The sequence below is a fragment of the Platalea leucorodia genome (genome assembly GCF_965183815.1).
Source record: "Platalea leucorodia genome assembly, chromosome: 5".
NCBI classification, from domain to species: Eukaryota; Metazoa; Chordata; class Aves; order Pelecaniformes; family Threskiornithidae; genus Platalea; species Platalea leucorodia.
In genome coordinates this window covers 47,807,659-47,821,196 of record NC_138827.1, presented here as the reverse complement: position 1 = coordinate 47,821,196, position 13,538 = coordinate 47,807,659, and the positions used below count along the sequence as shown (strand labels likewise).

The 13,538-nt window shown below is 35.5% G+C and overlaps 1 protein-coding gene across 4 annotated transcripts in view; it reads left to right on the top strand.

Annotated features, from left to right (window-relative positions):
• Window positions 1-13,538, top strand: part of RO60 (Ro60, Y RNA binding protein) — a 16,998-nt gene extending 3,460 nt beyond the window's left edge. For 2 of the 4 annotated variants that reach the window (XM_082312925.1, XM_082312924.1), the window contains exons 2-9: window positions 2,655-3,254; window positions 3,763-3,983; window positions 4,235-4,381; window positions 5,800-5,937; window positions 6,260-6,376; window positions 7,119-7,232; window positions 7,684-7,830; window positions 9,113-13,538. In XM_082312925.1, the coding sequence (XP_082169051.1) occupies window positions 2,675-3,254; window positions 3,763-3,983; window positions 4,235-4,381; window positions 5,800-5,937; window positions 6,260-6,376; window positions 7,119-7,232; window positions 7,684-7,830; window positions 9,113-9,265 (1,617 nt within the window). In that variant the 5' untranslated portion in view covers window positions 2,655-2,674 and the 3' untranslated portion in view covers window positions 9,266-13,538. The remainder of the gene's footprint in view (window positions 1-2,654; window positions 3,255-3,762; window positions 3,984-4,234; window positions 4,382-5,799; window positions 5,938-6,259; window positions 6,377-7,118; window positions 7,233-7,683; window positions 7,831-9,112) is intronic. The other 2 variants (XR_014228266.1, XM_082312926.1) reach the window with 2 other exon arrangements.

Here is a 13,538-nt window from a genome sequence, read left to right as displayed (position 1 = left end):
GTGAGATGGTAAATGTTTTGTTTAACCAAAAGCATGCCCTTGGAGTTCACTTTAAGTCTTAGTAATCCACAGGTGACTGAAAAGAGGTTTTCCATTAGTCTCATTTTAATGTAGTAATATTTATTATAGCAGGGGTATGAAAGATGCAACAAGAAATTATTTTCAAGATTTCGTATATATGGAGATCTTATTACTCATGCATGATCCTTTATCCTCCCCATTCTTATTTTTGCTTCAGGTTAATGGTGTTTTTCGGTATCTTTCCATGTACCCTTTTTTTTCTGATAAATAAACTAATGGATGCTGGCTGTGATTTCAGGATTTTTTGTTTGGGTTTTGTATGTTTACTATGAAACATTACCTACTGTTTAATGAAACCAGCTAATTGAAGTGTATTGAAATAAAATATAGACATTAAAACGTACTGATACAGTATTCACGCATTGCGAATACCACCCTTGTTATTTTCAGTGTATTTGCATGCTTCAGATGTCAGTGAAAAAGTCGGCTCAACCATGATGTGTATTTAAATTGGTTTGGCACGAAACATGGTTAGAATATTTAGGCACTGACAAAAATAGCTGAGCACTGGTGCTCTGAATAATACAATGAAAGATATTTCTTAGTTAATTTTTAACTGAAACCTGCATTTTTAAACTAGGTATCAGCATATGGCTTCTATTTTTATGATTTTAGCAGCATACAGAATATAATGGGAGCACTGATGATTATTTGTTATTTAAGTCTGGCTGCAGACAGCACATCAGTGCAGATAGGCAAGAATGGGGGAAGGGTACATTTCTAGTCTCTTGCAGAGGAAGGAAAATTCTGTGTCAAAGAGAAAGTAGGGGAATTGTGTGTAAATCAGTCTGTTACCTAAACTGGGGGGGGGGGGGGGGGGGGGGCGGAATCTCTGTCTGCATTAGTAACATTTATTTGTGCTAGATTATCCTGGTAAATGAAGCAAAGTGGCTTTTATCATCAGTATCCAAATAAGCATGTCAAAAGTAGATATCTGCAGTACTTAAAAATTGTTAAGTGGATTTCTTCGAAATGTCATTTGTGTGTGCTCAGACTTTAGTGTGTGCGTATTTTAAGATCTATGTGCAGTTTGATGGAGTGGATTATTGGTGTGTTTTTTTTTTTTTAATAGGACTTCTTGGTGCTATTGAGTGTCTTTTTATTGTTTGGTAAGAACTGAGGAAACTGAATTTATTGTTGTCATATTAATGTTTCGGAGATAGTGATGATGATGAATTTTCTTCCCCTTACCCTGCTGATTTCATTTCACCTGCATTTATTTCAGTTTAAATGCTATGGCTTGAATTTTACTATGCTAGATGTTTTCCAAGTAAGAGCAGTGTTGTTGCTTACGAATACTACAGCTGAACTCTCTTGCAGCTCAAGAATGTATAAAGACCTAAAAGATTGTGAATTTTTGTGCTGTGTTTTGCTTCTTAACCTCAAATGTAAAGCAGTACAGAGCTTGTTGTTAGGTCTGTGTGTTTTCTTGGATCTCACTTTGTCCTGGTTTCGGCTGGGACAGAGCTAATTTTCTTCCTAGTAGCTGGCATAGTGCTGTGTTTTGGATTTAGGATGAGAATAATGTTGATAACACACTGATGTTTTAGTTGTTGCTAAGTAGTGCTTACACCAGTCAAGGACTTTTCAGCTTCCCATGCTCTGCCCAGTGCACAAGAAGCTGGGAGGGGGCACAGCTGGGACAGCTGACCCAGACTGGCCCAAGGGCTATTCCACACCGTGCGACATCATGCCCAGTATATAAACTGGGGAGCTGGCCGGGGGGCAGCAATCGCTCTTAGGGGACGGGCTGGGCATCGGTCAGCGGGTGGTGAGCAATTGCATTGGGCATCACTTGTTTTGTATATTCTTTTATCATCATTATTATTATTTTCTCTTCCTCTGCTGTCCTATTAAACTGTCTTTATTCAACCCACGGGTTTTACTTCCCCCCCCCCCCCCCCCCCCCCCCCCCCCCCCATCCTCTGCAGGGATGAGGGTGAGCAAGCGGCTGTGTGGTGCTTAGTTGCCGACTGGGGTTAAACCACAACACACTTGAAACAGCAGACTATTTGAGCCTGTAATAAAGATAACTTTTTATTGAGCTACTGTCAGTTGTTAAGAAGCTGTTGTCTGAAACCCGCCATATTTAAACTCTCACAAAGTCTTCCGACTAAACAGTTTTTCAGTATTTTAGCTCTTTATTTTGGCATCATGTTTCTTCAGTTGGTCAGTATTACCAAGTCTTCAGCAAAATAGAGTAGGGCAAGATCTGAGTTTTGAGCAATTTAGTATGCAATTCAAAAATCTACCTAAGAAAGTGGTGTAATATATTAGTGGCAAAAGGGCATAATGCCAGCCGTGTTTTCTGCGTGCCACTTATCGGGGTTAAGTAGTTTCTAAGTTGGTTTTAAGGAAATAAATTTGTCACCATTGTAATTCAGATTTTTTTGTTTCTTTTGCCCTAACTGATGTGTATTATTGCACACTTAGAGTATACTCTTATTAAATTTATGACAGAAAAGTTACAAGTGTATAGATAAGATATACTTACTGTGCTAACAAGTGATAAAAGAGTAGAGTCATAAGGTTTTCACAGTGGTTCTTAATAAACTTTATTATTCTTTCAACAGACCTCTTGGAAGTGTAAACAATGGAGGACGAGGAAAACCAAGTGCAACTCCTGAATGAAAAGCAGGTGCCGAACTCTGAAAGTGGTTATGTGTGGCATGTCACCGATATGAATCGACTGCAACGTTTCTTGTGTTTTGGTTCAGAAGGTGGTACTTATTACATCAAGGACCAGAAGCTGGGCTTTGAAAATGCAGAAGCTTTAATAAGACTGATTGAAGAGGGTAGAGGTTGTGAAGTTGTTCAAGAAATAAAGACATTTAGTCAAGAAGGCAGAGCAGCAAAACAGGAGCCCTTGCTTTTTGCTCTTGCAATTTGCTCACAGTGTTCTGATGCAAAAACAAAACAAGCGGCATTTAAAGCTGTTCCTGAGGTGTGTTGCATACCAACTCATCTCTTTACTTTCATCCAATTTAAAAAAGATCTGAAGGAGGGCATGAAATGTGGCATGTGGGGCCGTGCGCTGAGGAAAGCTGTTGCAGATTGGTACAATGGAAAGAATGGCATGGCTGTTGCTTTAGCAGTTACAAAATATAAACAAAGAAGTGGTTGGTCTCATAAAGATCTTCTGAGGTTGTCCCACCTAAAACCTGCCAGTGAAGGTAATAAATTTTTATTTACCTGAACATGCTGTGTTTTAAACCTTTTGTATTTTCTGTGGAACTATTTTGGAAACCCAAGTACCCTTGTAGACTCATGATTTCTTAGTGATGGCATTTTGTAAATTGCACCTTAAAAATGTGAGTGGTCGTATCAGAAATTGACCTGTTTATCTTTAAGGTAAACAGAGTTTGTTCCTTCTTTTTCTTATGTCAAGAGAAGATAAAATAATACAATTCCCTCAATTTGTTCCTATTTGTTTACAAACGATGAAATAACACTTTTTCATTATTTGGGAAGATCTGTTGGTTTCAAATACGTTAGGCTCCTTACTTCTAAGGAGAATAATACAGTAATTAAAACTACTGCTCTAAGTTGTGTGGGGCTGACCAGCTGTAAGCTGGTTGGCAGGTCTGAGAATGAAACCTGTTAACGCATTTGCTTGCTAGAATGATAAATGCCAGTATAAAGATGGTAATCCTGCTTGGAAAATATTTTTCTTTTCAACAGGAATTGCTATAGTCACTAAATATATTACCAAAGGGTGGAAAGATGTCCAAGAGGCTTATAAAGACAAAGCAGTTTCTGCTGAGACTGAAAAACTCTTAAAGTATCTGGAGGCTGTGGAGAAAGTAAAGCGCACAAAAGATGAATTGGAAGTTACTCATTTAATAGAGGAATATGGTCTAGTTAGAGAGCATCTCCTGACAAACCATCTGAAATCTAAAGAGGTAGGTAAACTTCATTAGCTTTGTATTCTCTTTAGAGTAACACTTTTCAGAGTCTTCAGTCTAGATTTCCATAAAAAATAGTCCTTATGCTGTTTTTCAAGTTATTTACCCAAGTAGCTAATATAAAATAATGAAGACCTTCATATAACTTGTACGTTTATTTTAAAATACACTTATTTAATGTACAGATGTCAGTTCTTGTAGTTTAGGAATCTCATCTTTTTTTTTCCCTTCTCTTTCTTTGATTGTAGGTTTGGAAGGCATTGCTGAAGGAGATGTCCATTACTGTATTGTTGAGAAATTTAGGAAAACTGACAGCAAATTCAGTGCTTGAACCACGAGGTTCAGAAGTGGCAATAGTATGTGAAAGACTGAGAAATGAGAAACTGCTAAAAAAAGTATGAAATTTTTTCATAATCTCTTCCTAAACTGTATTTCTTCAGGCAACCTCTTTACAAAATAAAAGGGATGTTCTTTGGAGGAAATGTGTGGTTTTTTCTTTTAAAGAAACTGCAGTGGAATACCTGCACTTTTATTTTAAAACCTGTATCTATCATTTGATTCCCCCCTCCCCTATTTCTGAAACTTTTCTATAAATTTAGTATATTGACAGCTAGGATCTTTTTTTAAATTAGGGCTGTGGCAAGCTTTGCCTGTTGGGTTCATCTGTTGCTTCTGAGTCTTGTAATTTAGAATCAGCAATATAAGCTTAAAAAGTGAGTGGAAGTCACTTGTGTAGGATCCTAGGCAGTGAATGAAGAAACTAGCATAACAGCTGAGAGGAAAAAGAATACAGAACAAGGAGACTTTGTCCTTTCAGATTGCTTTACTATCCATCAAAGAGGTACAAATTAGGCCCAAAGAGAGAATAAAATTTTCAGGAATTTAATGGGAGATAGAGAAGATAAGTGGCTTTTTCTAATAGTTTTGTGAGTTGGGGAGATTAAAATCAGGACACTTAACTTCTTCAAGACCGTAGTTGAATTGAGAACAACAGTAGGTCCTTTTTTTCCTGTCCCACCGCTCTTCCCTTTCTCTGGTGCCTTCTTTAATCATGCATAGTTATTGAGGCACTGGAGAAGGGGGAGCAAAGATGGTGGCACAATACCTTGGTGGAAGAAAGATGATGGACAGGCATTCAGATTTGCTGAGGTTTGCTGCTATAGTGATGAATGACTGAAACTCCTCTTCAGGAAAAAGATAACAAAATGTTGATAAATCAGTAAAGCAAAGATGTGGTTTATAATACTTAGCATGCAGCAGCCACTAATTTGGTTTATGTAGGGAAAGCCAAAAAAGAAGAAAGTATTTGGACTGTCTTCTTATAGTGAGAGGAGAATGAATGCTGTATTCTGAAAATAGTTTCTTTATCCAGTTTTACTGTATCTGATACAAAACTAGTTTTAAGTTTGTTCTTTTCCTAACTCAACTCCTTTCCCCTCATGAGGACAGGGACTTTCTCTTATTGTAAGCATGTGATAGAAAATAGCGCTGGACAATCATAGATAGAGCTGTGAAATTTCACCAAAATTCTGGTGATGGCATAAGATAACATTTGGAATTCCTTGGAGGATTCTGGGGCAGGAATGAGGTCCATCACCAGTAACTGACAAGTATCAGTTCATACAACAGCTGTGTAAAGACTTCATGAACTCTTCAAACTTAATGAATATAAAATAACAACTAAAATAGAGAGTTTTGGTTTTTTTTTTTGTAGTAGGATCTTAGTTTTATGTTTTTTGTTTGTTTGGTTGGTTGTTTTTTCTTAAGGAGTTCAGATCTTCAAAAACTTACTGTTGATTTCTTTTGCCTGTAGGGTAGAATACATCCATTCCATATTTTGGTTGCGTTAGAAACCTATAAAGCTGGACATGGAAGCAGAGGGAAGCTTTGGTGGCGTCCTGATGAAGACATTTTAGAAGCTTTAGATGCCTCGTTTTACAAAACTTTCAAGGTAATATAGTTATTCAATTTGTTAAGCTTTTTAAGAATTCTCTGTTTTCTGAAAGCTTATAAAATGATCAAGAAAAGTTTGTTCAGTGGATAACAATTTTGAAACTTTATAACAAAAATCTTAGGAATTGGGGTTTTATTAAACAAAAAAAATCAAAACTTCATGATATATTCATCCCTTGGCAACGTTATTGTCCTAACGTTACCCCAGAAAGAATAAAAAAAAGCCCCACTTCCAGGGTTGAAAGCAGAAGAAAGAAGAAGAAATCAATCTATTAATTATGTGTACCTATTTTCTTTTTTTTTTAATTTTTTCCTTTTAGACAGTTGAACCAACAGGAAAACGCTTCTTACTTGCAGTTGATGTCAGTGCATCAATGACACAAAAAGTTTTGGGCAGCGTGCTCAATGCTAGCACAGTTGCAGCAGCAATGTGTATGGTGAGGCATTACACTTCTTTTATTTGTAACTAATTGCAGCTTGAGCTGCTCTTTTGATACAAAGGTGCTCTGAAGCTGGTTAGAAATCGGAAGGAAGCTTATATATAATATTTTTTGGGTACACAAGATGTGACCTTGTGACTCACTGGTAGACCGGATGCTTAAATCTACTGGCAACCAAATTCAGAAAGATCAAATTGAAGAAGTTGGTTTCCAGTATAAATCAAACTGGTCAAGACTGCTTTTTCACCTACCTTAGCTGAAAATACATTTTACTTTTTTTCAGAGGCATTCATAGAATAATACAGATTGGATTAAGAACTTTTGAAATAATTCTTGTGTGCATTTGAGTTATCAACATGGCCCTTGTATCACAATCACTTTCCCCTCAATGTGATATTCTAAAGCTTCTTGTGTATTTCTATTATAGTGGAGTCGAATGTTTGTTGGTGTTTAAAAATGTTTAGTTTTTCGTGTCAGAGGGGAGAGAAGAAATATGGAGGTATCTTTAGAGTTACAGTAATTAGAGCAGTCCTTTAGCTCTGATTTTTGCAATGGTTATTTGCAGTAATATTACAGAATATTTAAAGTGTAGAGTGAAGCATTAGTGCATATGAGGAGCCATGGTGACTTAAATACAAAAGGATATGTCATGTTGTGTGTTTTGTAGGGAATGCCTTGATTCAGACATTAAAAATTCTGAATAATATAACTAAATTATTTTTGTCTTCCTCTTTCTCAGGTTGTAGCACGTACTGAGAAGGATTCTCATATTGTTGCCTTTTCACATGAAATGGTCCCTTGCCCAGTGACAGCTGATATGACGTTACCTCAAGTATTAGTGAAAATGTATGAAGTATGTAAAAAAAAAAAAAAAAAAAAAAATTGGGAAATAGTTGTTGCTAACCTCAGAGTGTAGAAGTCTCAGCAGTTACACTGTATTTTCTTTGTAATCAGTTCTAGTACTGTGTTTAGTCCGTATCTGTGTAGTAAAACACTGGATTTTTTTTTCTCCCTTTTATCTAAGGAATGCCCAGCAAATGTCATTATTTCAACAGCCAGATGTTAACCATTGCAATTTAGAATGGCAGTGTTAGGTCACAATGAATTAGTTTGAAAAGAATATTAAAAAAATCAAACAAAAAAATCCCTGGACAAAACTGAAATTAAATGAATAAGTGAACTGTTGTTTAACAAAGAAGCCTCTGTGTGTGATAAAACATGAAGCTTACTTAAAAAGTAATCTTTCCCTGGTTTACTAATTTCTGTATTGATGTGTTCCATGTATATTTTTTTTTTCTTTTAAGATTCCAATGGGTACCACTGATTGTTCCCTTCCAATGATATGGGCTCAAAAAAATCAGACAGCTGCTGATGTCTTCATTGTATTTACCGATAACGAGACCTTTGCTGGAAATACTCATCCTGCAACAGCTCTTAGAGAGTACAGAGAGGTAAATATGCTTCTGACTGTTTATAATTGATGAATACAGTACAAAACAAATACCGGTTCTAAAAATGTTTTAGACTGAACTAGTGGCTTTTTTCAATAGTTATATATTGTTAAAAACTGATATATTCTGTAGTTAGGCAGAATTAGTGCACATATTGCACTAATTGTGCATATGTAAAACCACTGAATTGCTAAAAGGATTTGTAATTATCCCACCCTGCTCGGTGTACTGCTATATCAATGAAAATTTGTTTGGTATTCAGGGAATATATGAATTTCTGCGTCCTATATATAATTGAATAAGTTTTCTTACAGAATGAAATTCGGCTCACAGAATTAAATCTAACTTTGATGTCTGCAGTAGATACCACAAAGTTTAAATGAAGTAATGAAGATAAGCTTGTAGGGAAGGTGTCAGTAGGATAAAGTGATAGTATCTTGTGAAGAAAGCTCATTATGTTTTAAAGGGGCTACTCTAAGCTGTGCAGCTTCATAATTTTAAAACAGAACTAAGAAAATTGCCTTCTCCAAGCACATTGCTATTCAAAACTCTTATTTTATCAGCAAACAATCTTTTATGCTTTAAAGGAACTATTTTTTAAACTACAAAAAATACTTTTTGGCAAGCATGTATGTATGGACATTAATCGTAGTATCCTGTCCACCCAGTTGAAATTAATACCAAAAATCTTTAGCTTGTCACTTCTTAGCTGAGATTAGCTCCCATTCCTAAATCTGTTCTTTAAACAAAGAGTTTCTGTGCTCTGGCTTTCATGCCACTTGCTTAGCTTTACCTTAGAGGTTACTAACCTGCAAATTCAGCTCATGTAGCAGAATTGTCCAGGCCACAGTTGTTGTGTTTGTTCAACCAACATTTGGAAATCCTTGCCTTAGAAAAAACCACACTCTTTGACTCCTATTAGATGATTTGATAATTATTATTGAAAGTTTTCTCTCAGAATGAACTGCAGAATAGCAAATGCAATCTTTGCATTTGAAATAATCTATGAATCTTAGTATTGCAGGAAAGTTGTGCTAATATACCTCATTGTAATTATTTCCATTTATATTTAAATATATCTGCTGCAGGTTAAGTACAATGTTAACAGGCAGTCTGCAATTCTGGTTATGGCATATCTAGTTTGTGTCAGTATGCGTATTCAGACAGTGGTTTATGCAAGCAAGATAGCAAGATTTGGCCCTCTGGCATGTTTAAGTGTACTTAAACTGTATATGTGTGTTCTGATTTTTTTTTTTTTTTTTTTTTTTTGTCCTTCCTCTAGAAAATGGGTATTCCTGCTAAATTGATTGTTTGTGGAATGACCTCAAATGGTTTTACGATCGCAGATCCAGATGACAGAGGCATGTTGGATATATGTGGCTTTGATACAGGAGCTTTGGATGTTATTCGAAACTTCGCTTTGGATTTGATTTAATTTTCTAGGCATCTGCTCTTCCCCGTGGGTCCATTGCTGGCAACAGACTTCACCCTGGGAACTCCCAGCCAAATATACTTTATTAGAATATGGCACATTATATACCTATCAGAATGTTACCTTTTTGTGAAGGGAAAACAAGAAAAGCAGATGAGAAATCTCTTTTCTTTTTTCCTGTTGCACACAATTTAAAATAACAGTGGGAAGTTTGCCAGAAGTAGCTACAGGGTTACACAATACATAATTTAATTTCATTTATAATAGATTATAAATACTGAGAGATTTTTAATTTTTCCCTCCCCTTGTTGCTGTGGAATGCTTGTTTGCAAGAATAAATTGATGAATTACTCTTAGGATGGGGTAGGAAAAAAAAGTGGGTTCAGTATTTTTAATAATGTTAGTTTAACAGCAACTTCATTGAGAGGGATTTTTTCTTTGGGCTTTTTTTAATCTTTGTATTTTAAACAAATTACTAAGGTTCAACGGTTTCCATTGTTACACTTCAAATCTACAAAAGAAGTATTTTCTGGCACGTATGAGACCATGTGACTGTGATGCAGTATAAAAGTTACCCAGTAAAATTTTGTACTGATAAAACTGAAAGTGGAAGAGCTCATGCTAATCTTTTTCTATCTAGATTGTCACCTGGGTCTTCAGGAGTAAAGTGTAATTCTCTTTAGATAAATTGAGGGGTAGTTTCTGTACAATGCAGTTTCAGAAGCACTATTTTAGATTTAATATGCTTTACAGGAAGTTCTAAAAACTGTTTTGAGTAGAAAAAGACCTTGGAGATGGCTGGGAAGCCACATTCAGTCCATGTTATAACTCCAGGAAGCATCAGCACACTTTCAGTGAGGAAGATCAACAAGTGCATGTGTCTTGGCGTGCTCTTGAAAGCTGAGTGGTAACAACCAGAAACAAAAAGTTACATTTTCTTCAAAAGAATGTATTCAATGATACAGAAACAGTCTTCCTAACAGGAGAGTATTTCATTTGTTAAAATCTTTTTGTAGATTAACGTTACTTCTGATTTAGTAAATTAAGTCAAGCTAACATTTTTCAAAACTACCTCCAGTTTATAGTGACCAATTCTTAAAACCTTTTATGAAATGTACAGTTGCCTCCTTCATGTTCTCAAAATCTTGCTTAGAAAGTGATTGAAACTGGATTTTTTTTTTTTTTTTAGTCCAATACTAAGAGTGTGAGTAAGTAAGGAGAAAGCTAGTGAATATCTTATCACTTTGGAACAGGAATTGATAGCAATTCATGTGTATATGTATTTAATTCTGTGTGTGTGTTTTTATATATGTGTGTATGGGGGGAGGTTAAGAGATCTCTTTAGTAGATCACAATCTTAGAAGACAAGAAAGGTTTTTTAGTGATGCTTTTACAACTTCCCCTAAGACAAATGTATGTCAGCCTCTTTTATGCTAATTCAGGCTGTTTTAAACAGTGAATTTGATGTTAATTTGAAAATAATTATGATTTATAAAAATAACCCAGTTGTGGTAAATGACATGTAAGACCATATTTTTCTGCCTAAACCCCAAGCTTTTAAATGTAAAATTCAAGTTCATATTATACTTTTGATACTTGTAACACTTTTCATTATGCCTCATACATATTGATTATAAATGCAAAGCTCTCATTCTGTAGGATGGATACCTCTTTTGGTGCTAAAATGTGAGGTTACATGTTACGGAAGGTATTCTGCTACATACTTATACTCTACCTTAATGAATAAATCAAAACAGTGAGGGAAGCCTTGTCTAACATTAAAACCATGGCTTAAAGAACTGATGGTAGGAATGTTACCTTTCAGTGGACATGAATGTAGTTACTTCCAAATTATCACTGCTCTTACAATACAGCTCTGGTAGAATGCTTGAAGAATACAGGACTGCCACCAGCTTGTCAGGTGACATCTAGAAAAAACAAGTGTTCCTACAAAAGCTGAGACATAGCACTTTGAGTTTGAAAAAGAAAATCAGCCACTTCCTATGAAAAATTTCTTACTGCTTTTAGTCTCCTTTCTAAGTAAACACCATGAATATGGGGAGTAAACTCATTTGCTCAATACATGTTAATAATTATTTCAAGTAAATGCACTGATGTTTGGGGGTTGGTTTCGGTAGTAATGTGTTTTAAATTACACAATAGTCAAACATCTGATTAGTTGTTTCCTTCTAAGCTAGAGATGTTGAAAATAACTGATAGATAAGTATCTTTTGCAAGTACTTTTTCTTTTTTGGGGTAGTATTTGTGAAGTAATAGGAAGTATTTTGGACTAAATATAAAATTAAAACTTAAGCAGGTATTTCAAGTAACTTTGTGCAGTTAATTGCATAAATTTACTGCAAGTAAAAGATTAGACTAGTTACTAACAGCTTGAATGAACGGTTATAGTAGTGTTGCATCTTTGAAAGCAGTCCAGTTTAAAATACAGTTCCTTGAACTAGAGTGTAAGTGAAGATGAACTTTTCAGTAGAACTTAGAGAAAATGTAGCTCCCTGTATCTATTGACACTGGATAGCTATGCACCATGTTAAAGATAGTCATTCATGCTGGAGTACATACTGTGCTCCTAAATATTTACCGTATCTTTGTACAAAAAATTTTGTTAGAAATAGAATATTGTAAGTGGTTTGGTTATCCGATATAAAACTAGCACCAATGAGATCATGTTGTCATCTGCTCCTCCTTTAAGATTTTCACAGAGAGGGGAAACTGAAGTAAATGCTGACAGCTGAAACTTTATAGTGTGTTTCTACCGTTTTCTGTCTGGTTTTGTTATTATCTTACAGTAAGGGGCATAGAAGAATGATGCTGCATATTCCTTTTCCATAGACTGGATCTTTTTTATCTGCCCATATTCTGAATTTTAGGGGACAGCATGACTCATTTGCCATAACATAAATTTGCCCTGATTTTAGTCTTTAGTTATTAAACTGATAATTTCCAAAATGATATCTGCACATGTAAAGAGGCAATAATTGCTGTAATGTTTAAAGAAAGAAAAAAAGTGAGCTAAGACAAAGTTGTTAAGCTTAAGCATTAGTTCAGTATACAAGAAATAACCTAGCCTTTCACCAAAGAGGAGACACTGACTCTTTCAAGTTAATAGTGTTGTTTGCATTGGAGGAATACTTTGACTAACAAAACAAAAACGGGGCTATAATGTTCACTGCAGTTCACCAGTAAAAATTGAACAGGGACAAGTTTAAAGAGAGTTAGTTTTATTCAAAACATTAACTAAAAAAAAAGTCGAAATGCAAAGTGCAACTGTAGACTGGGTGAATGCAGGTTTCCTGATATCTAACAGAATTAATAGAATTTCAGTTTGACTGCCATTTCACTGTGACCCCTTAACAATTCTTAAGTGTTAGACTGTTATGTCTAAGACTACAATGTTCAGGCACTTTAGCTTTAAGAAAGAAGAAAAGGATGTAATGGTTGGAAGCACAGCAGAGGTAGAACATTCTTCTGTAATGAAGGGCTGTAACAAATGAACATCAAAGGTCAGGTTTCTTTATGGAAGGGTTGCAATCAAGAATGTGGAGAGGGCAGAAGGCACTCAAGATGTCTTAAAAATCATGCAATACATACATCAGCATTGTATAATAAATTTAATAAAGATAGTAATAATTTTGCCAAGAAATAGAATTTCGTGTCAGGAATTTTAGACCTTTAGCAAGGAGGAGGAAATTTTAGGATGCTTGTAGAATTAGACTACAGGCAAAATACAGGGTCTTCACCTGCAATCCGATGTGTTTAAACAAGAGAAGTCTAAAAGTAGGTGTAGGTCTGAAGTCAGGAGGGCCCGTCTAAGTGCCCACTCTGTGAGGGCCACTAATAACTGGCCCTAAAATATCTTGCTGCTTAAAACCACTGTTAAACCTGTTTGTTAAACATAAATCATTAGGGGGGTTGTGTTCTGCTTTTTCACTGTTGTTGTTTAATTGGGGCCTCTAAATGGCTATGGCTTTAAAAGACTATCCAACGAAGTATTTATTCTTGGCTTAAAAAATACACCAGCAGTTTTGGAAATGTATTTTAATAATGGCTCTGTCTGTAAAAAACATTAGGAAAATATTTTTCTCCATTGCAAAATACTGTGCTGCTTAATCACATACCTAACTCATAGCCACCATACCAGAAGCGTAAGTATTGGTTCCGTTTATTTTGTTTCTTGCATTACCTTTTTGCTTTGCCCTTCCTTTTCTCTGTTAATGTTGGCTTTTTTCTCCTTTCCCATCTCCTTCTCACCTCAGGC